General features: G+C 47.7%; 1 protein-coding gene across 1 annotated transcript; it reads right to left on the bottom strand.

The window, feature by feature from the left end:
- Positions 1-19,568, bottom strand: PSME1 (proteasome activator subunit 1). Its single transcript, XM_083707141.1, has 11 exons — positions 19,197-19,568; positions 18,121-18,153; positions 17,343-17,405; positions 15,446-15,547; positions 12,918-12,981; positions 11,412-11,509; positions 9,964-10,032; positions 7,735-7,802; positions 1,832-1,886; positions 1,514-1,600; positions 1-275 (listed from the first exon to the last, which is right to left on the bottom strand). Exons 1-11 carry the CDS (start codon positions 19,374-19,376, stop codon positions 195-197), a joined length of 900 nt encoding a protein of 299 aa, XP_083563267.1. The 5' UTR covers positions 19,377-19,568; the 3' UTR covers positions 1-194.
- Positions 19,569-20,054: the final 486 nt, after the last annotated feature.

The raw sequence follows: 20,054 nt of genomic DNA on the forward strand, positions 1-20,054 counted from the left end.
TTGTCAAATTTAAAAACCTCTTTATTTCGAAAGTGAATGAAGCTGGTGGGCAGGAAGTTCCAGATAACTGGATATCATTTATTAGAGCATTTAAAAAACCAACAACAAACCCAGAACAGCTTGTGTGAAATCAAGGCTGTTCTTGGCGAAAGGAGTTGTTTTTTCTTCATCCAGCCTGATCCTGGTGAGTTGGCTTAGTAGATCATTCCTTTGTTGTCATCGCGAGGCTTCTTAATCTTCTCGTAGTTCTTCAGGGTGATGTCGTAGACCACAGCCTAGGAAGAAAGAGAGATATTTTGAAACCTAGTATTTGGGGGTGGGGGGCGAATGGCCTACTTCAGCCGCATGAGGTGTGTAAAACTAAGGAGCAGCTATATGAAGCTGAGGAGGAGGTAGACATTTGAGCACACCCACCCAAAAACCTCTTCCATGCTAGCATATTCTCTGGATCCAGGAAAGCAAGCGTAACAGGAATTTGCTACACAGTGGACCCTCTGGATATGAATTAAATTTGTTTCGGGGGTCCATCCGCAACCTGAAAAGTCTGTAGGCAGAGGTGCCGCTTCTGCGCATGGCACAATTGAGCGCTTCTGCATGCGCACATGGCGAAACCCAGAACTATTCACTTCTGGGTTTGCCACGTTCGTAACCCGAAAGTTACGTATCCAGAGCGGTACATAACTAGAGGGCCCACTGTATTGCAATTCCGTGTTTGTAAATAAAACGCTAGACTCAAATTACAATTAACTCAAAAGTTAGCCACTGCAAAACCTTAACACGGAGCAAACAGGAGCACAACTTCATCGGAGGTGCCGTTAACCTCTGGAACTCAAGAGTCACGGGATGCGCCTGTCTTTTTAAAGAAATGTCATTTGTGGTACAGTCCATGGGACGCGGGTGGCGCTGTGGGTTAAACCACAGAACCTAGGACTTGCCAATCAGAAGGTCGGTGGTTCGAATCCCCGCGACGGGGTGAGCTCCCGTTGTTTGGTCCCTGTTCCTGTCAACCTAGCAGTTCGAAAGCACGTCAAAGTGCAAGTAGATAAATAGGTACCGCTCTGGCAGGAAGGTAAACGGCGTTTCCGTGCGCTGCTCTGGTTCACCAGAAGTGGCTTAGTCCTGCTGGCCACATGACCCGGAAGCTGTACGCCGGCTCCCTCAGCCAATAAAGCGAGATGAGCGCCGCAACCCCAGAGTCGGCCACGACTGGACCTAATGGTCAGGGGTCCCTTTACCTTTTTACCATGGGAGATGAGCACAAGAAGGGGGCTGGAACTATTTATGCTGAAGCCTGCTCAGACTTTTCGATGGAGACAGGTTACGTGGAGAGCAGGCTAGCTGGTGCCTACTCACCTATCGTGAGTCAGCCTGTACAACACAATGATTCGAGTGTTGCACATTCACGTTCCTGTGCATCATTGCTCTGCTTATTCCTTGGATACGGATAGCAAAAAGCCCAGCAGCAACACAGATGCTCCCCTTTGCCCCATAGCCCCGCAGCGCCACCACTCACATAGATGTTTCTCAGCTCGTTGATCATGTATCGGATTTCGGCATATTCCGCCTCGTCGATTTCGTGTACAAGTTGGCGGTAGTCGCCCTGCGAGTGACAGGAGGGAAAGTCAACGCGAGAGAATGTTCCCGAATACCAGTAGCGAGGGAGGGAGAGGGTGCTCTCGTGCTCAGGTTCTGCCCGAGTGTCTCTCGCAGGCTACTGTGAGGACACGAGGCTGGACTAGATGGGGCATTGGTCGGATCCCAACGGCCTCTTCCTGCATTACATAACCCTTGAGCTGTTCCCGCCACATGACTAAGGCAGGAAGGAACTTACCACGTGTGGACTTTTGGCTGCCTTTGACACTGCGTCGCCCCGTTCAGAGTAATACCTGGGAAACAGAAATGAGGCAGAGCAGGAATGAGTTGATACAGATCATTAAGGTCTCCTCTCTCGAGGCTAGGACCAAAACCAATGTCAATAATAATAATAACAATAATAATAATAATAATTTATTATTTATACCCCGCCCATCGGGCTGGGTTTCCCCAGCCACTCTGGGCGGCTTCCAACAAAGCACTAAAATACAATAACCTATTAAACATTAAAAGCTTCCCTAAACAGGGCTGCCTTTAGACGTCTTCTAAACTTTGGTAGTTATTTTTCTCTTTGACATCTGGTGGGAGGGTGTTCCACAGGGCGGGTGCCACTACCGAGAAGGCCCTCTGCCTGGTTCCCTGTAACTTGGCTTCTCGAAGCGAGGGAACCGCCAGAAGGCCCTTAGCACTGGACCTCAGTGTCCGGGCAGAACAAAGAAGAAGAAGAAGAAGAAGAGTTTGGATTTGATATCCCGCTTTATCACTACCCTAAGGAGTCTAAAAGCGGTTCACATTCTCCTTTCCCTTCCTCCCCCACAACAAACACTCTGTGAGGTGAGCGAGGCTGAGAGACTTCAGAGAAGTGTGACTGGCCCAAGATCACCCAGCAGCTGCAAGTGGAGGAGCGGGGAAGCGAACCCGGTTCCCCAGATTACGAGACTACTGCTCTTAACCACTACACCACACTGGCTCTCAAGTGACAACGAAGGAGATTCTGACTCAACATCTGGAAGAACTTTCTGACAGTAAGAGCCGTTCCAACAGTGGAACAGACTTAGAATCATAGAATTCTAGAGTTGGAAGAGACCACAAGGGCCATCGAGTCCAACCCCCTGCCAAGCAGGAAACACCATCAGAGCACTCCTGACATATGGTCATCAAGCCTCTGCTTAAGGACCTCCAAAGAAGGAGACTCCACCACACTCCTTGGCAGCAAATTCCACTGTCAAACAGCTCTTACTGTCAGGAAGTTCTTCCTAATGTTTAGGTGGAATCTTCTTTCTTGTAGTTTGGAACCGTTGCTCCGTGTCCGCTTCTCTGGAGCAGCAGAAAACAACCTTTCTCCCTCCTCTATGTGACATCCTTTTATATATTTGAACATGGCTATCATATCACCCCTTAAGCTCCTCTTCTCCAGGCTAAACATGACTCACTTGGAAAATGGTGGATTCTCCTTCCTTCGAGGCTTTTCAGCAGAGTTTGGTCCCCCATCCTGGATGCTTTAATGAGATTCCTGCATTGCAGGGGGTTGGACTAGATGAACCCCAGGGTCCCCCTTCCCTCCGTGATTCTATGACCTTTAGGTATTTGGCAGGCTGTTGCAAGATAGGAAGCAAATGGAGAGGCTCTTGCGGTTGAGACTGCGTTCGTGGCCCTGCGCTCAGATCACCTGAACACTCTGGGGAGTTTGGGGGACAGCTATGGGGGGGTCAGGTATGCGGGTGGCGCTGTGGGTTAAACCGCAGAGCCTAGGACTCGCCGATCAGAAGGTCAGCGGTTTGAATCCCTGCCACGGGGTGAGCTCCCATTGCTCGGTCCCTGCTCCTGCCAACCTAGCAGTTCGAAAGCATGTCAAAGTGCAAGTAGATAAATAGGTACCACTCCGGCGGGAAGGTAAACGGCGTTTCCGTGCGCTGCTCTGGTTCGCCAGAAGCGGCTTAGTCCTGCTGGCCACATGACCCGGAGGTTGCACGCCGGCTCCCTCGGCCAATAAAGCGAGATGAGCGCCGCAACCCCAGAGTCAGACACAACTGGACCTAATGGTCAGGGGTCCCTTTACCTGTTGGGGGTCTGTAGCAGAGGAGAGACCCAATCACACACCCTTGACCTGTGTAATCCTCCACACTGTTGCTTGCAGTGCTGACCCAGGAGAGAACTGGATCTGGATCTGGTCAGCGGCCCAAAACCTTATCCCCCCCCCCCACTTGCTGTGAACTATGGTTGCTTTAGTTTTGTGCTCCAAAGATGCAGAAAGAGTCACCCCCTTTTGTTCGGCAGTTAACGGTGGCTTTCGATTCACCGATTGTAGTAAATTTCAATTTACTGCCTTATGAGTGCGGTAGGAAATCTCCACCCCCCCCCCACCCCAGAACTGACGAACTGCACGAGAGGCCAAATTTCACAGGTCACCTTCCCTGCCCTGAAGCCCGGATCACTTTTCAGGTCTCCTTTAAGTCCTCCCCGTCCTGATCCTCAGGCCTTTCTAGGTCATATGCTATCAATCTCCTAAAATCACTGACTCAGGACAACCTTGCCTCCCCAAGGCAAAACCACTGCTTTTCAATTTGCTATGCTAAATCGGCAGATGGAACGAAGAGAATTTGCAGAGAAAGGGCACACAAGGGAAATTCATCATTTCCTTTTTAAAGGTAACAAAGAATGGCGGGGAGACAGTAATCAGGACTTTTTTGGGGGTGAAAAAATTATACTCACTCAAAATTAACATGTACGTGTCAAAAGAAAACCCACTCCCCAGGACAAGAAACGCAAATGGACTGACCAAAACCCACCACCACCAACTTGGGTGCAATTATCCATCACAGCACCTTTTCCCAAAAACCCATGATTCGAAACACCTGTTTCCCTGCGGTGGTGACAGCGCACAGCTCCCGGTGTGTGTGAGAGGGGGGTGGCACCCGTGAAAAGGCTTGGGGGAGGAGAGAAAGTTAGGGAGGGTGGTGGAAAGCCAAACAGGTGGGAACTTTCAATTAAACTTTTCAAGTCGGCACGCTAGGGAGCACTGAAAGATTTCTGTTGCTTCTCGGGTCTCAAAAACGGGAAAAACCTCAATTATGCATTGCAAGGATTGTCCGCAGCACTGTGACCTAGATTTTGAATTAACGAGTTCTGGGTGTGTTTGCATCCACGCTCTCCATCGTTTGTGCTCGCCCACACGCCTGCTGAGCAACCAACCAATTTAGGGCATCCATGCAAAGTCCACAGTGCGAGTTCTCGGCCGCTCCCACATTTACAGGCTGAGTTCACCTTTGCTTTCTCTGCCCAACTGCTAGGAAGCCGCTCAGCTCCACAGCAATTAGCAATCCAATACACCCTACATTTAAATCACAATCTCTCGCCACCCCCCAACCACCAGCACCTGGGAACTATAGTGTAGCCCTTGGAGCACTACAATTCCCAGCAGCCTTAACAAACTGCAAACTAGGAGCAGGGAAGATGGCTCCCAATTCAGTCCTCAACATCTCCAGTTGAAAGGAACATCAGGAGACGGGAAAGGTCTCTGAGTAAGACCCCGGCAATCAGATGAAGGCGGCTTCATCTGAACATTTCGGACATTTTATACATAGGAAAGCAAGGTCAGCGTTTTAGGCCCGGCAAGAGCAGCCAAGATGCTGCCTCGTTTTCCGGCACGGCTTCCCCGTCTTCCGGGAGGGCAGGCAGAAATCCAACAGGTGAAGCTTTCCTCATCACAACACACACACACACACACACACACACACACACACACACACACAGGGTACCGTAAAATACTGTATTTTTTGCTCTATAAGACTCACTTTTTCCCTCCAAAAAAGTAAGGGGAAATGTGTGTGCGTCTTATGGAGCGAATGCAGGCTGCGCAGCTATCCCAGAAGCCAGAACAGCAAGAGGGATTGCTGCTTTCACTGCGCAGCGATCCCTCTTGCTGTTCTGGCTTCTGAGATTCAGAATACTTTTTTTCTTGTTTTCCTCCTCCCAAAAACTAGGTGCGTCTTATAGAGCGAAAAATACGGTAACTTGCAAAAGGATGGATTTTCGCCCTTTGTGAAGCCCTGTGTGTGAGATGGAAAGAGTTGCCTCCTCTTCTCCTGTCCACAAGCACCTCCTTAAGGACCGGCTGTTGCTTAGAGGACCTGATTCACCTGGGAGGGACCTGTGCAATCTTTGGATCTCGGGTCAGGGAGCTTAAGCTGCGTGGAAGAGGAATTAGTTTCTTCTGAAGTGCCGCTCCATTCATCAGATGGGGGAGGGAAGGAGGAAACCAACTTGCCTCAACTCAGCAGTAAAATGAGTTCCCTCAGTGAGCCTCTTTAGCTGGCCCAGGCCGCTGACCTGTGTGGCCTGTTTTCAATTGATAATCTTATTATTTATTACAATACGCTCAGAGGTTTTACTGCAACCGAGCAGTATATAAATGCTGTTCAATAAGAAGCTAATGAGAACCTGGTGGATCCATCAATTTGTCCAATCCCCTTTTTAAGCCATCCATTTTGGCAGCCACCGTTGGTTCTTGTGGGAGGGAGTTCCGCTGTTTAACTACAGCCTGCGTGAATAAGTCCTTTCTTTAATCTGCCCACAAACTTCCAACACTCAGCTTGATTGGCTGTCCAAGATTTCTAGCCATATTGAGGGGGGAGGGAATTTCCCCCCTATCTACTTTTTGTATCCCATGCACAATCTTACAAAACATCTCTTACTTGCATATTCCTTAAACTTGAAAAAGACCCCAAATGCTGTATGTAACCTTTCCTCCTAGGGGAATCAATCTGTCCCCTTGCTGATAATAAAGAAATAAATCAGTCCCTCTCAGGTCTAGGATGTGAGGGGAGTTTCAGCCTGAAACATATAGGAAGTACAACATTCTATGGTCTTATGGTCTCTGTGTGTGGTTTTGGGAGCTGCACGTTCAGGGAAAATACAATGCCATCCAGGGCTGTAAAGACTGCGGAGAGAATAATTGGGTGCACTCTTCCCACCTTGGATCAAATCTATGCTTCCAGGTGCCATAAGAAAGCTGCAGAGACAGCGCAGGATAGTGCGCACCCCGGAAATGATCTCTTTCAGCTTCTGCCTTCTGGAAGAAGGTACAGGGTTATAAAGACTAGGACTAGCCGCCTGAGAAGCAGGTTCAACCCAAATGCGATTTTGGTTTTAAACGCAGTGTAAGGTAGTCTTTGTGGGAGTATATTGTATTTAATTATGGAGTATCAGAGTTTTTAGGGGGCTAACCAGGCTGGGATAGCAGGCTTGTTGGTTTTTGAATGTCTGGTGTAGATTTTTTCAATTTTGTTGTTCTGTATGGGACAATGACAATAAAGATTATCGTATCGTATCGTCTACCCTTGTTTTAAAAGCATTTTTAAAAAGCGTTAAGAATGTTCTGCAGCTGTGAATTTTGCGACCGTGTGGATGAAGGTACGTTGTATTCTTGCCTTCCTTGTCCTAGGCTACTGGACAAGGCTGATGGAACTTGTAGTCCTAAACTTCAGACAAGCACCAGCAGCCCGTGTGGGGTTGTGGTTCGAGCAGGCTTCCTCAACCTCAGCCCTCCAGATGTTTAGAGACTACAATCCCCATCATCCCTGACCGCTGGTCCTGCTAGCTAGGGATCATGGGAGTTGTAGGCCCAAAACATCTGGAGGGCCAAGGTTGAGGAAGCCTGGGTTAGAGTGTCTGACCAGGACCTGGGAGACCAGGGTTCGAATCCCCACTCAGCCATCAAGAAGAAGAGTTTGGATTTGATATCCCGCCTTTCACTCCCTTTAAGGAGTCTCAAAGCGGCTAACATTCTCCTTTCCCTTCCTCCCCCACAACAAACACTCTGTAAGGTGAGTGGGGCTGAGCGACTTCAGAGAAGTGTGACTGACCCAAGGTCACCCAGCAGCTGCATGTGGAGGAGCAGAGACTCGAACCCGGTTCCCCAGATTACGAGACTACCGCTCTTAACCACTTCACCACACTGGCTCTCACGGGGTGAACTTGGGCCAGTCACAGCCTCTCAGTCTACCTCGCTGGGTTGTTGTGTGGATTGAGCGAGGAGAAAATTCACCGAATTTCCCTCTTCCTCCGTATTTTCCCCCCTTTTAAACCAAATATAGGGAAAAGGGGAAGTTGGAAGTGCTCTGCCTCCGATTTCAGACTCACTTGGCAATCTGAGTCTGGAAAGTTTCCAGCTTTGTCCGAGCCGAGGTCAGCAGTTCGTACACTTTTTCCTGGAAGAGGAGAGAAAGACGAGGGTTATAACGCAGGAAGTCCCCAGTGCGATGACAGGGTCCAAGGAAAAGGGAACGTGAAACATGGCGAGGAAGTCTTGGCTGAACAAGAATAATTTCTGGGCCCCAAACAGATTGACTGTCTATGTGATATCTCTGCTAGCAAAGGGGCTCTTCTTAATCCCGGGTGTAGCTGCAGTTAAGAAGAAGAAGAGTTTGGATTTGATATCCCGCTTTATCACTCCCCGAAGGAGTCTCAAAGCGGCTAACATTCTCCTTTCCCTTCCTCCCCCACAACAAGCACTCTGTGAGATGAGTGGGGCTGAGAGACTTCACAGAAGTGTGACTGGCCCAAGGTCACCCAGCAGCTGCATGTGGAGGAGCGGGGAATCAAACCCGGTTCCCCAGATTACGAATCTACTGCTCTTAACCACTACACCACACTGGTTAACGGACGAGGAGGGCAATGCACTCTGCACATGCTCGGTGGCACACACCACTGCTTTCAGATTCTCCCACTGATCTCTTGGGGTACGTGGTGCACCAAATGCCAGCTCTCTTGATAGTGCAGAAGATGAGTTGGATCATTTTTTTCCTATGAAGGAAAATCATTTGGGGGCTGTACTGCCTAGCAGGTAGAGTCAGAGCCAGTGGTGGGTAGAAGCAGAGCTGAAGGACGGCAGGGTCTCTTTCGTGCCCTCTCTTTTTCTGGACTTACTCAAGGAATGAATCAGGTGTGTCAAAAAGAGCCCCATGGCTCAATGCAGTCAAGGGCCCCAAATCCCTCCACTCCTCTGGTTTAGAGGGATTGAGTTTCCACAGAAATGAGGCTGCATTTTAACATTGTATTTTAATCTTGTTTTTTAAGCTGTATTTCAACCAATTGCTTTTATATTTGGTGTTAGCCGCCCTGAGCCTGGTCTTGGCTGGGGAGGGCGGGGTATAAATAAAATTGATTATTATTATTATTATTAAATAATTTGGGGCGGCACTGCTGAGGTCTGCCACCAAAAACCCCGTTCCATAGCTATACAGTGGTACCTCGGGTTACATACCCTTCAGGTTACATATCCTTCAGCTTACAGACTCCGCTAACCCAGAAATAGTGCTTCAGGTTAAGAACTTTGCTTCAGGATGAGAACAGAAATCGTGCTCCGGCAGCGCAGCAGCAGCAGGAGGCCCCCATTAGCTAAAGTGGTGCTTCAGGTTAAGAACAGTTTCAGGTTAAGAACGGACCTCCGAAATGAATTAAGTACTTAACCCGAGGTACCACTGTACACCAGTGTGCCTATACTAAAACTAAGACCTGGCCGTGTAACACTGAGGAGTTGCAAGATGTGCTAGAGGCATAGCTGTCAACCGTCCCTTATTTGGCGGGAAACTCCCTTATCCCACCGCCGTGTCCTGCTGCTGTCCCTTAAATTTCCCGGCTTTCAAAGGAAGCAGCTCCTCTCCCTCCCTCCCTGCCGGCCAGGGAGGAGGGAGGCTCCAACTGTGTTGCTTGGCTGCGTTGCTCACCCAATAAGGAATCTAAGAACCACTGGGGGTGGAGCTTGCATGCCTTGTGCCAATCAAATCGGCCGCGTTGCCTGGGGACTCGCCTTTGCTCAGCGCTTCCCAGCGGAGAGGTGACGGTGGTTTTTCTTGCTGCATCCCCTTTGCCGGGTTGCCGCGCTGTGGGAGCCACCGCTTGAGGCTTCATTTGGCTGCTGGCTGGGCTTTCTGCCTTTGGCTCAGAGGGGCTCAAAAGTTGAACATAACTGAGCCCAGAAAACCCCTTATTTTGGCTGCTGATCCCTTATTTTCGAGGCTGCTGGTCCCTTATTTTCAAATCTGTAAGTTGACAGCTATGGCTAGAGGTAACATCCCATTTGGGCCGAGAAAAGTCCGCTACGCCACACAAACGTAAGAACATCCTGTTCTCACAGCAGCCAAACAGATTCCCGTTCTGTGAGACCCATAAGTAGGACCCGAAAACAAGAACGCTCTCCTCTTCTGCAGTTTCCAGAAACTGGTCTTCCGAAGCATCATCATAATTATATTATTGGTACCCTGGCAGTCCTTTCCTTCATGTTTCAACACTGTCAACAAACACACACACACACACACACACAGAAAAGGTGTTCAGGGAGAGCTGGGAGACCTGTGGGCCAAAACTCACCTGGACTGCAACCCCGAAATTATTGCCGTCCTCAATGCGCGGGACCAGGAGTTGTAGCCACAGCGAGATCTGGGGAGAGAGGGAGGGAAGAGAGAACGAGACTCTTAATCTCTCTTTTTATATATATACATTTTTATTAATTTTTTACCACATCAATTCCAACAGTCATACAACATATCTTCTCATCTTATACAATGTTTTAGACTTCCGTCAACACCTTGATGATTTTTCGTTCTTTATCACTTATTCTGCGTTTTTAATTTCTATATTGCATTTAATTGTCCTTAACTGATCATTTTTTTCATAGTCTTTCAGATAATCCACCTTACCAAACTTCTGGCAGACCTACTAGTGTAGCCTGTTCATCACAGCTACTTTTCAAATAGTTCATATATTTACTCCAGTCCTCTAAGAATCTCTGATCCCGCAGGTTTCGAATCCTTCCTTGTTAATTTGTCTAATTCTGCATAGTCCAGAGACTCTTAATTATTTTATTATTATTATTATTATTATTATTATTATTATTATTATTAAGGTTTAAGGTGCTGCTTTTGACCTTTAAAGCCCTTCACGGCCTAGGACCCTCGTACCTACGGGACCGCCTCTCCCGGTCTGCCCCACGGAGAGCCTCAAGGTCCATAAATAACAACACCCTAGTGGTCCTGGGCCCTAAGGAAGTCAGATTAGCCTCAACCAGAGCCAGGGCCTTTTCAACACTGGCTCCAGCCTGGTGGAACGCTCTGCCTCATGAGACCAGGGCCCTGCAGGATCTGATTTCTTTCCACAGGGCCTGCAAGACAGAGTTGTTCCGCCTGGCCTTTGGCTTGGAATCAATTGGATTCCCTCCCCCTCTTCCTTTTTTTCTTTTTCCTTTCTCCTCCTGTGATGAGGCTGCATTTTAATATTTTAATGTTTCAATATTTTAATGTTGTATTTTAATCTTGTTTTTAAGTTGTAATCATTCATCTTGTTTTTATTATTGCTTGTTAGCCACCCTGAGCCCGACCTGGGCTGGGGAGGGCGGGGTATAAATAAAAATTATTATTATTATTATTATTATTATTATTATTATTATTATGTACTGAAGTTCTCACCCTGGGCCAGCAGGGGGATACTGTAGATAGTTCAGGTCCACATATGCAAATAAGGGATCGAAAGTGATTGGATAGTTACAGAAAATGGTTACTGTTGCGTTCTAATGTAGCTCTATATAAGCTGGCTGGCTGAACCCTTCAGTTCAGTTCTGTTCTGGCCTGTGAATAAACAAGAGCTGTTTGAAGAATTGCTGTGTCGTCTGATATGTTCACCTACAACTTAAGAATTATTATTATTATTATTAGGCTGGATGACCCTTGGGGGTCCCTTCCAACACTGAGCAGGGCGCTAGGTCAGCACGTCTGGTTGTGCAAAGGGGCGAGCATGAGACCCGTTTCCTCCGGACCCCTCACCAAGTTCAGCTTCTCCTTCGTGCCCTGGATTTCGGGCTTCACGCGGTTCAGCAGGGCGGTGATCTTCTCATTGTGGCAAACTGGACCGCAGGGAGGCGCTGGGGGGAGAAGGAGGAACAGGAGGAGAACGTCAGAGGCATCACACCCTCAAAGTGGCGCTTGGCACATATGCCAACGGCCGCCATCTTAGAAGAAAGCATAGAAATAAGCCTCCTCTCTCAAGCAGTGGCAGAAGAGGCATTTTCCTTTGTGTAAAAAAGAAATGGGAGGTGGGCAGAGCTCTTCCAAGATGGCTGCCAGCCATGAGTAATTGCATTTTTTTTAAAAAAATAACCTCGATTAAAAGGGACTGGCCTACTCAGCTGGTAACTGTGGCTTGTGGCCAACCAAGTTCTCCGCTGAAGTGAATGAACCTACGTCAGCCATGCCCATTCATTTCAATGGGTTTACTTGGATACAATCCAGTTATTTTTCCTTAGGCTCATCTTTCTCTCTTTCTTATTATTCTTTATTGATTAAAAATATACATATCTATACAAACATTATGTGCTATCACTTTACATATGAAGAAAAAGAAAATAGTAAATATTAGTAAATAGAAATATTTAGTAAATAGAATGGGTAGTAAATAGAAAATTTATAAAGTAATAAAAAAGGGAAAGGGAAAAAATAAAGAAATAACAAAGATACAAAATAAAAAAGAAGACAAGATAACATTATTTACACAATAAAAGTGTTCATTCTTCCCATCCTTCTCATTATACTGTAATATTGTGCTCAAGACATTGATTCCATAAATCATATTTTGTTGCATTGTGCAAAATATGAGCAAACCAGGGCTGAACTGATACTACCCTTGCTGGTACCTTTCCCGGGAAAATCAGAGGCTCACAATGTCAAGTTCCTACTGGAAGACCGGACAAAAGCTAGAACGTTAGCAGTGGCAAAGTTTTTATCGGTGGTTGTAAGAACAAATGAGCCCTATATTCTAAACAAAATGCTTGATAAACCTGGAGGTAGGCTGTATGAACTGTGTATTGATTTGTAATGATTTGTAGGGGCTCTGGACCGTAATAAAGATTGTTGTTGTGATATAAACATTCTTTTTTATCGTTAGCCTCATCTTTCAACGGAGGCCTATTGTCCAAGGCCACCGCCTCTGTTTGATAAAATAGCAAATTTAATGAATAAAATAAATTTAAAAACATTTCCCTCAGAGAGCTGCTATTTCCCAGAGTTCCCTGGGAAGGTGGGTTGACCGTTAAACGCCTCTGTGAAGGGGAACGGGGGGGGTGGGGCTCCTAGGCACCCTGAACAAATTACAGTTCCCAGAATCCTTTGCGGCTGTTCAAAGTGGGGCGACACTGCTTTAAACGCACTGTGCGGACGGGGCCTGGCTAGTAAAACATCGCAGAATGCCGCCCACTGGGACACCTCTCGCTCCCCATTCCCACGGAAAGGCTTCAAAACGTCTCCCTGCCAGACGTCACAGGGAATCCTGCATACCTTTATCCTCGTCCTCCGATTTTTTTGAGTCCTTCTCTTCCTTTTTGGAATCCTTCTCTTCTTTCTGCGCGGGAATAAAGGAAGGCGATCACAAAATGCACAAGGGGAAGGCAGAAAGAGAGCCACCCACCAGTACGCAAAGCATTGGAAGGGATCTCGAGGGTCATCTAGTCCAACCCGCTGCAATGTAGGAATCTTTTGCCCGAAACAGGATTCGAACCCGTGACCCCGAAGTTAAGAGACTCACGCTGCACCGACTGAGCTACCCCAGCACAGAGGGGTGACTTTTTACAGCCTGAAGGCCACATGCCCTTGTAGGAAATGCCAGAGGTCGCAGGTTGACATGTTAAGAGCTGTACCAAACTGTCATGGCTCCCCTCCCAAAGAATTCTGGGAGTTGTAGTCTGCTAAGGGCGCTGAGCGCTGTTAGAAGACACGCACCCCATTCCCCTCACAGAACTACAATTCCCAGAGTTCCTTGTGAAGAGCGACGGACTGGGAATTGCAGCTGTGCGTGGGAAACAGGAGTCGCTCAGCACCCTTAACAAACTACAACTCCCAGAATGCTTTGGGGGAAGCCATGGCTGTGATACCACAGTGCATGGTGCAAATGTGGCCACAGAAACTGAACTTCCTCCTTCTTTTTAGCAACAGAACGGAGAGAAAAGGTCCTCCTCCAGCCCATCACAGGTACCGGAATCTGAACCCGTCACCCGCCAGTCCACAACTGTTTCCCTGTCGCCTGAGAGTTTACTGATTTCCTTGGGCGGAAGAAGGAAACGGGAAAAGGAAATATATCCCTCTCTCTCAAGAACACGTCCCAACTGTAATGTTTGATGCATTACAGTATTTTAATACAGTGGTGCCTCGCAAGACGAAAAGAATCCGTTCCGCGATTCTCTTCGTCTAGCGGTTTTTTCGTCTTGCGAAGCAAGCCCATTGACAGCTTAGCGGATTAGCGCTATTAGCGGTCTAGCGGCTTTTAGCGATCAGCTGAGAAGCGGCTTATCAGCGGATCAGCTAATAAGCGGCTTAGCGCTTAGGGAAAGGGCCAAAAAAAGCGGGGGGAAACCGCGGGAACTCGCAAGATTTTTTTCGTCTTGCGAAGCAACCCCATAGAGAAATTCGTTTAGCGAAGCGCCTCCAAAACGGAAAACCCTTTCGTCTAGCGGGTTTTCCGTCTTGCGAGGCGTTCGTCTTGCGGGGCACCACTGTATTTTGTTGAAAGCTGCCCAGAGTGGCTGGGGAAGCCCAGCCAGATGGGCGGGGTATAAATAATAAATTATTATTATAATAAATTATTATAACTTCCTTTCGGATCGCCTGAACAGAGAACGACAGAGTTGGCAGAAGCAAAAAATCTTAATTTAAGCCCACCAACAAAGGGCATCTCACTAACACACACTAAAAGACACCCAAAGAAACGTAATTACAGGGATGGTTGATCTACCTAGAGATTATGCTCTTTGTGACAAAAGGAATGGGGAAGGCAGAGATATAAATATCCCCACAGCCCCCTGGGCAGGGAGGACTAAATTCAAAGAACTGCTTAGCAAGGAAGGAAGGAATTGCAGCTGTTAAGATCAGATCCTTCCAGCTCTCCGGGCAAGAGAGGAAGGTACAAATTAAATGAGAGGCGTAATATTGAGGTCACCCACCCACAACCGCCCTCTCAACTGGGATAGTACAGTTGCGCAAAAAATAAAATCTGGATGTGGGAAACTAGGGCGAAAAGTGGCGCCACCTCTGGAGATGAAGAATTGAGGTTGATGCGCCTCAGAGGGTCGTTGTGAGAGCAGCCTTAATGGGAGAGTTTGGAAAAACGAAGGCAGGGAGGCAAAGATTCGAGGCATGTAGGTTTCGAAGGCAGCAAAAATACAACACACAGAAAGAGCTTCCGTGTGGGACCAGAAACGGGGGGAATCTGTGATTTGCCGAGATCTGATCTATTGCTGCCCCACGATCTCGAGGTCTAGACCCCCAACCGAAATCATAGCTGTCAACTTACAGATTTGAAAATAAGGGACCAACAGCCTCCAGAATAAGGGATCAGCAGCCAAAATAAGGGATTTTCCGCACACAGGTATGTTCGACTTCTGAGCCCCTCCGAGCCAAAGGCAGAAAGCCCAACCAGCAGCCAAACGAAGCCTCAAGCGGTGGTTCCCACAGCGCAGCAACCCGGCAAAGGGGATGCCGCAAGGAAAACCACCGTCCCCTCTCCGCTGGGAAGCGCTGAGCAAAGGCGAGTCCCCAGGCAACGCGGCCGATTTGATCGGCACAAGGCATGCAAGCTCCACCCCCCAGTCGTTCTTAGACTCCTTATTGGGTGAGCAACACAGTTGGAGCCTCCCTCCTCCCTGGCCGGCAGGGAGGGAGGGAGGGAGAGGAGCTGCTTCCTTTGAAAGCTGGGAAATTTAAGGGACATCATCAATAAGGGACAGCAGCGGGACACGGCGCTGGGTTAAGGGACCTTCCCGCCAAATAAGGGACAGTTGACACCTATGACCCAAATCCCTTGCCCCACTCACCTCCCGCTGCTTGCGACGCTCCTCGTCTTTCTTGGGGTCAGGGATAGGGATGTCCAACTCGACGCGGAGCGAAATCAGGTCCGAGACATTCAGTTCGGGGGACTGGGGGGGGGGGGGAGACAGAGAGAGAGATGAAGGAACAGGCTTTGCAAATCCCCACTTCTCGTTGCTGACCCCAACATCCGAGTCTTGGAGCGGGGTGTTCCTTAGCCTCACAAATAAAAGAAAGGGAGGACTTTATATACCGTATTTTTCCATGTATAAGACTTGGTCCCCCCCCTAAAAAATAATGTCTGAAATTTGGGGCGTCTTATACATGGATAGATTCCCCCCCATTTTCTTAAATTGGAGTCCCCCAAAATAGGAGGCGTCTTATACACGGGGGCGTCTTATAGTCGGGGAAATACGGTAATTTAATAGAATTCATAAGGAATCCTCAGACAGAACCCCAAGGGAAAAACAGCTGTGAAATCAACCAGTCAACAGCAAGCCATCATCACCAAATATCTGGAAAAACAGGTCAGGTGTCAGAAACATGATAAGGAAAGAGCAAGGGCAACATTCTACATATTATTATTATTTTTTATTAGATATCCACGCCACTTTTCCTGCCAATCAGAATCCAAATAGGAAGATCTGTCGTTTGGGATCTGGTTTAACCGGCTACCGTTTCTAATTGACCCCCAATTCACCCAAAATCATCCGAGCTACACAGCTTGAACCTGCAGTTCACGCAGGGAGGCCATTTTCCTGGTCTTCTCTTCCCATGCAGCTTCCTTCATGAGGTCTAGTACCCCAATCCTATGTGGGTCAACCAAGAAGTCAAGTCCCAATGAGTTCCTCAGGACCTCCTCCCAGGAAAAGTGTGATAGGAATTTTATGGTCTTAGATATATGGCAATGTTCATAAGCGTACCAACCAAGCACATACATAGACCAGCACAGGAAGGCCAACCTGGAACCATTTTGATTCCTAAACTGACCAAATGTTTTCTCTGCAAGGTCAAAGTGGGAAACCTCCCCACTGTCTCTTTCCTCACAAATCCTGTCTTAAGGACACATTTAAGATATGAATAGGGTGTGAGCCTGTGACCTGGCCCAGGAAATAAGTATTTATCACTACAAAAGACTGGCCGGGCTCCCCAAGCAATCCAATCAAGTAACCTGCCAGACAGGAGATAAACAACTACAGGAGAAAAACAATATTCAAATTTCTGTTTTAGACCGCCTTTTCTGTGATGTAGGTGTGATGTTTCTGGGGGTGGTCTTGATCTACAGGGTGGGAATTTCAAAAGTCTTTATAAGGCCTTGCATGCCATTTTTCTGGGTCCCTCCTCCTTTCCTACGGGTAAGGGGAGCACCCTGTTGCAACAGATCAATAAAGATCAGGCTTACTAGCTGCTTTGCTTCTCAATATTCTCTGGTTGGCCTCTGTTATTCTCTCCTACCAATAGAGAACCTATGTAAGGACTCTATATGGGCTCTTGGATACCCCGTAAGGGAAAAGGACATTTTTTGTTTACAACAAAAGCATGTCTAGAATTGCAAGCCGGAGTCAATTTAAGCCCAACCTTTCAGTAGCAAGCATTCCTCCGTTCGAAATATTAGTTCTGATCCCTTCATAAAATTATAGAACACCATTCTGATTTTTTTTTTTCTTGTCTTCCCTCACATTGTTCCAATCCAAGCCCTTTAGATTTTAGAACTGTTCAACTCTGTAGTGTCCAAAATCCCATTTGGTTCTACCAAATCTTGGGGGGGAAATCTCAGCCGATCATTTGCAACAATTCCCTTCACCTCCAGCAATTTCCTATTTTTCTTTTAAATGCTGGCTGCAGAAAACCACTTGCAACCCCCTCGCACTGCCCGTATTCCAAAACCCGCAAGGAAGGTTTTACCTTGAGAAAATTACTGAGCTCCACAATCTTTTCTGGGAAGCGTCTGGCAACAAGTTCTTCAGCCTTGGGGAAGATAGAGGTTGTGGGGGAGTGAGAAAAAGGCCTTAAACAAGAGAAATATCAGAGGACAAGTGGAATGAAAACTCTGGCAGATTAAAAGAGAAGGGGGGAGGGAAACAGATGCACATTCGCACAACCGTCCAAAATAAAATAAAATGCAAAGTCACAGGAAGCAGCTCCACTCTGTGGAGGCCTAAAATCTTAGCAGCAAAGCTTATTATATCCGGTATTATGGTGGCTGATCTCTGCTTACTCGAAAGGGACTAGAATCTTGTGCAGTTTTGTGGCAAAATCAAACACAGAATCGTTCGGAAACCGAAACGTACCAAAGATGGTTTTAGCTCCTCCTTCTGCTTTAATTCTATGTTAAACCACTGAAAATCAATTTAAAATATTTTTTTAAAAATGGAATGTAAAATGAAAGCAATGGCAGCGGGGCTCAGAACTAGCCTAGAGGTTACACACTTTGAAACGGGAATGTGGCCCCCAAAATCCCAAGCGTGTGGGAATTGCACTCTGCACGTGCTCAGGGGCTAAGTGAGGGGTTCAACCATGTCAGCAGAGAGGTAGGCTCTGGGACAGAGATCCAGTTTGGCTTAGCCTTCCCTATTCCCCTTCCTAAAGGAATAAGCTTTGGGGGGTGCCTCTGTAGTAAAAGCCACAGGGTTTTGGGGTGCTGGGGGGGATAGTAAAGGGGGGGGGAAAGAGAGCCTCTTACCTGGGTACACAGCTCCTTCTTGAAGGAGTTCACCTGCACAGCGGAAAAAGAGAAAAAAATGAAACTATGGATCGAAAAAATGTACAGAGTCAGGACAATGGCCAGACGCGTCTGGGCCCCACGCCAGGCCTTCTGGGGCAGTATCACCTGATCTCGCCCTGCACCTGTTGGCCTCACCGCTTGGTCTACCGCCTGACGAGGCAGAAAACAGGGTGCCTGGGAAATTTAAGGACTATTTGAATCAATATTGTAATATAAAAAATTAGAAATTCCTTGAAAGAAACAAACAGGCCTAGGATTAAACGAAGTTATAATTAAATAAATGGGCTTTAGAATGTTCAGAAAAGCGACCAAGATGGACTATAACTGGAAATTGTTTTGGTTCAATAATGATGTTGGAAAGCTGTTAAAAGGAAACTCAGAAGGGAGGGATTTGAGGAAGTCAACCTAGATGTTTAAAAGGTTGGGTTTGCGAAGAATTAAGTTTGTTGTTATTGTTTATCTGTTTATTGTTCCTTTTTTTTTCCCTTTCCTGTTTTGGTGTATCATTTTGCTTTGTGGTTTGTGTTTTCATTGTGGGTAATCTAATTAAAAAATATTTTAAAAATAAAACAAATAAAACAGGGTGCCATCCCACCTTTCCCCTTCCTCCAAAGCTGCAGTCCTGTGTGTTGTTCGGGGACAGGACTCAAACCTCATTCCCAATTCGGATTTTAAGTACCCCCAAATCTCTCCCCCTGCACTCCCCATTTCAGGCAACCCCCCTAGAGTCCCCCCCCCCGTCTCCATTAGACAGGGGAAAGGTACCTTTGCCTAAGATGGGCAGGTTAGAAACCCCAACAAAGAACTTCCTTCCTTCCCAGGCTTCCCCCGCAAAAAAAGCGAAAGTGAGGGGGACACCTGTTGGATTTCCGCCTGCCGCGTTCTGAAAAGCGAAAGGATACTTCCCCCGGGCAGATTCTGCCTCTGCTCTTGCAGTCCCCCCTTTTTAAAAAAGCACACCCCTAAAATTGAGACCCCCCACAAACACACCAGCCTCTCCAATACGACCCCCCCCCCAATTTATTCCACTTTACCTTTGCCTCGCACTCCGGGGAAACCTCCAAAGTCGCCATGGCGTCGGGTTCAGGCTGCGCAAAACCGGAGTGGCGGCTTTTGGGGTTGCAACAGCGAAGGGCCGAACCCCGAAAAAACCCCGGGAGGCGAAGTTGCAAAGTGGCGCGGGAGGCTGGGAGCGGCCGGGGCAAGTCATGCATCAAAGCGAAAATGAAAGGGAAGGGGAGGAGAAGAGAAGAGAAATGGGGAGATGCAACCCGCGCGGAGGAGGAGGAGGCAGGGACTTCCCACTACGGGAAGGGGAGGCGCGGGAGGGCCCGGCAGGCAGCCATTCAACAGGGGCAGCTTCTCCTCCTGCCTGTTGCATCTCCGTCCGGGGTTCAAAGAAACTCAGCCGGCAGCGAGGCTCGTTTTGGGGAAAGCCACACAGATGGGGGGGGGAATTAAATAGTAATATTATTATAATTTTATTATTATTGGACGGGGAGAGCATCAGCTGGGCAATGCAGCGGGACCCCTGAAGTTCAGTCGTCAATTGAAATCCTGAGATGCTGCCAGCCCGTGCAGGCAACGCTTGCTAGGCTAATATACATATATATTTAATGCAATGTCTTAAAAGGGAGTGAGGGCGGGGCGCAGAACATGCCTAGAGGTTGCATGAAACGGGAAGGTGCCTCCCCCCTAAAATCCTGTGTAAGAATGCCAGCAGGGAATATATTTTACTCTTTTAAAAAATGACTTTTTAATACACCTACACCCCCCAAGGAGTTCAGGGCTACAAACATGGTTCTTCTGTCTCCAGCTTTCATTTTAAGATCACTGTGAGGTAGATTAGCCCCAGAGAGGAGGACTGGAAGGTGCGGGCTTTGAATCAGTTT

This window comes from Podarcis gaigeae, assembly GCF_964106915.1.
Source record: "Podarcis gaigeae genome assembly, chromosome: 13".
Taxonomy (NCBI): Eukaryota; Metazoa; Chordata; class Lepidosauria; order Squamata; family Lacertidae; genus Podarcis; species Podarcis gaigeae.

Excerpts from the sequence above, each read along its gene's own strand:
- PSME1 (XM_083707141.1), bottom strand. The coding sequence starts at position 19,376 with ATGCATGACTTGCCCCGGCCGCTCCCAGCCTCCCGCGCCACTTTGCAA. Across the intron at positions 10,033-11,411 it reads CGAAGGAGAAGCTGAACTTG|ATCTCGCTGTGGCTACAACT; the intron begins GTGAGGGGTCCG and ends CTCTCTCCCCAG. Across the intron at positions 1,601-1,831 it reads CAGCCAAAAGTCCACACGTG|GGCGACTACCGCCAACTTGT; the intron begins GTAAGTTCCTTC and ends TGTCACTCGCAG.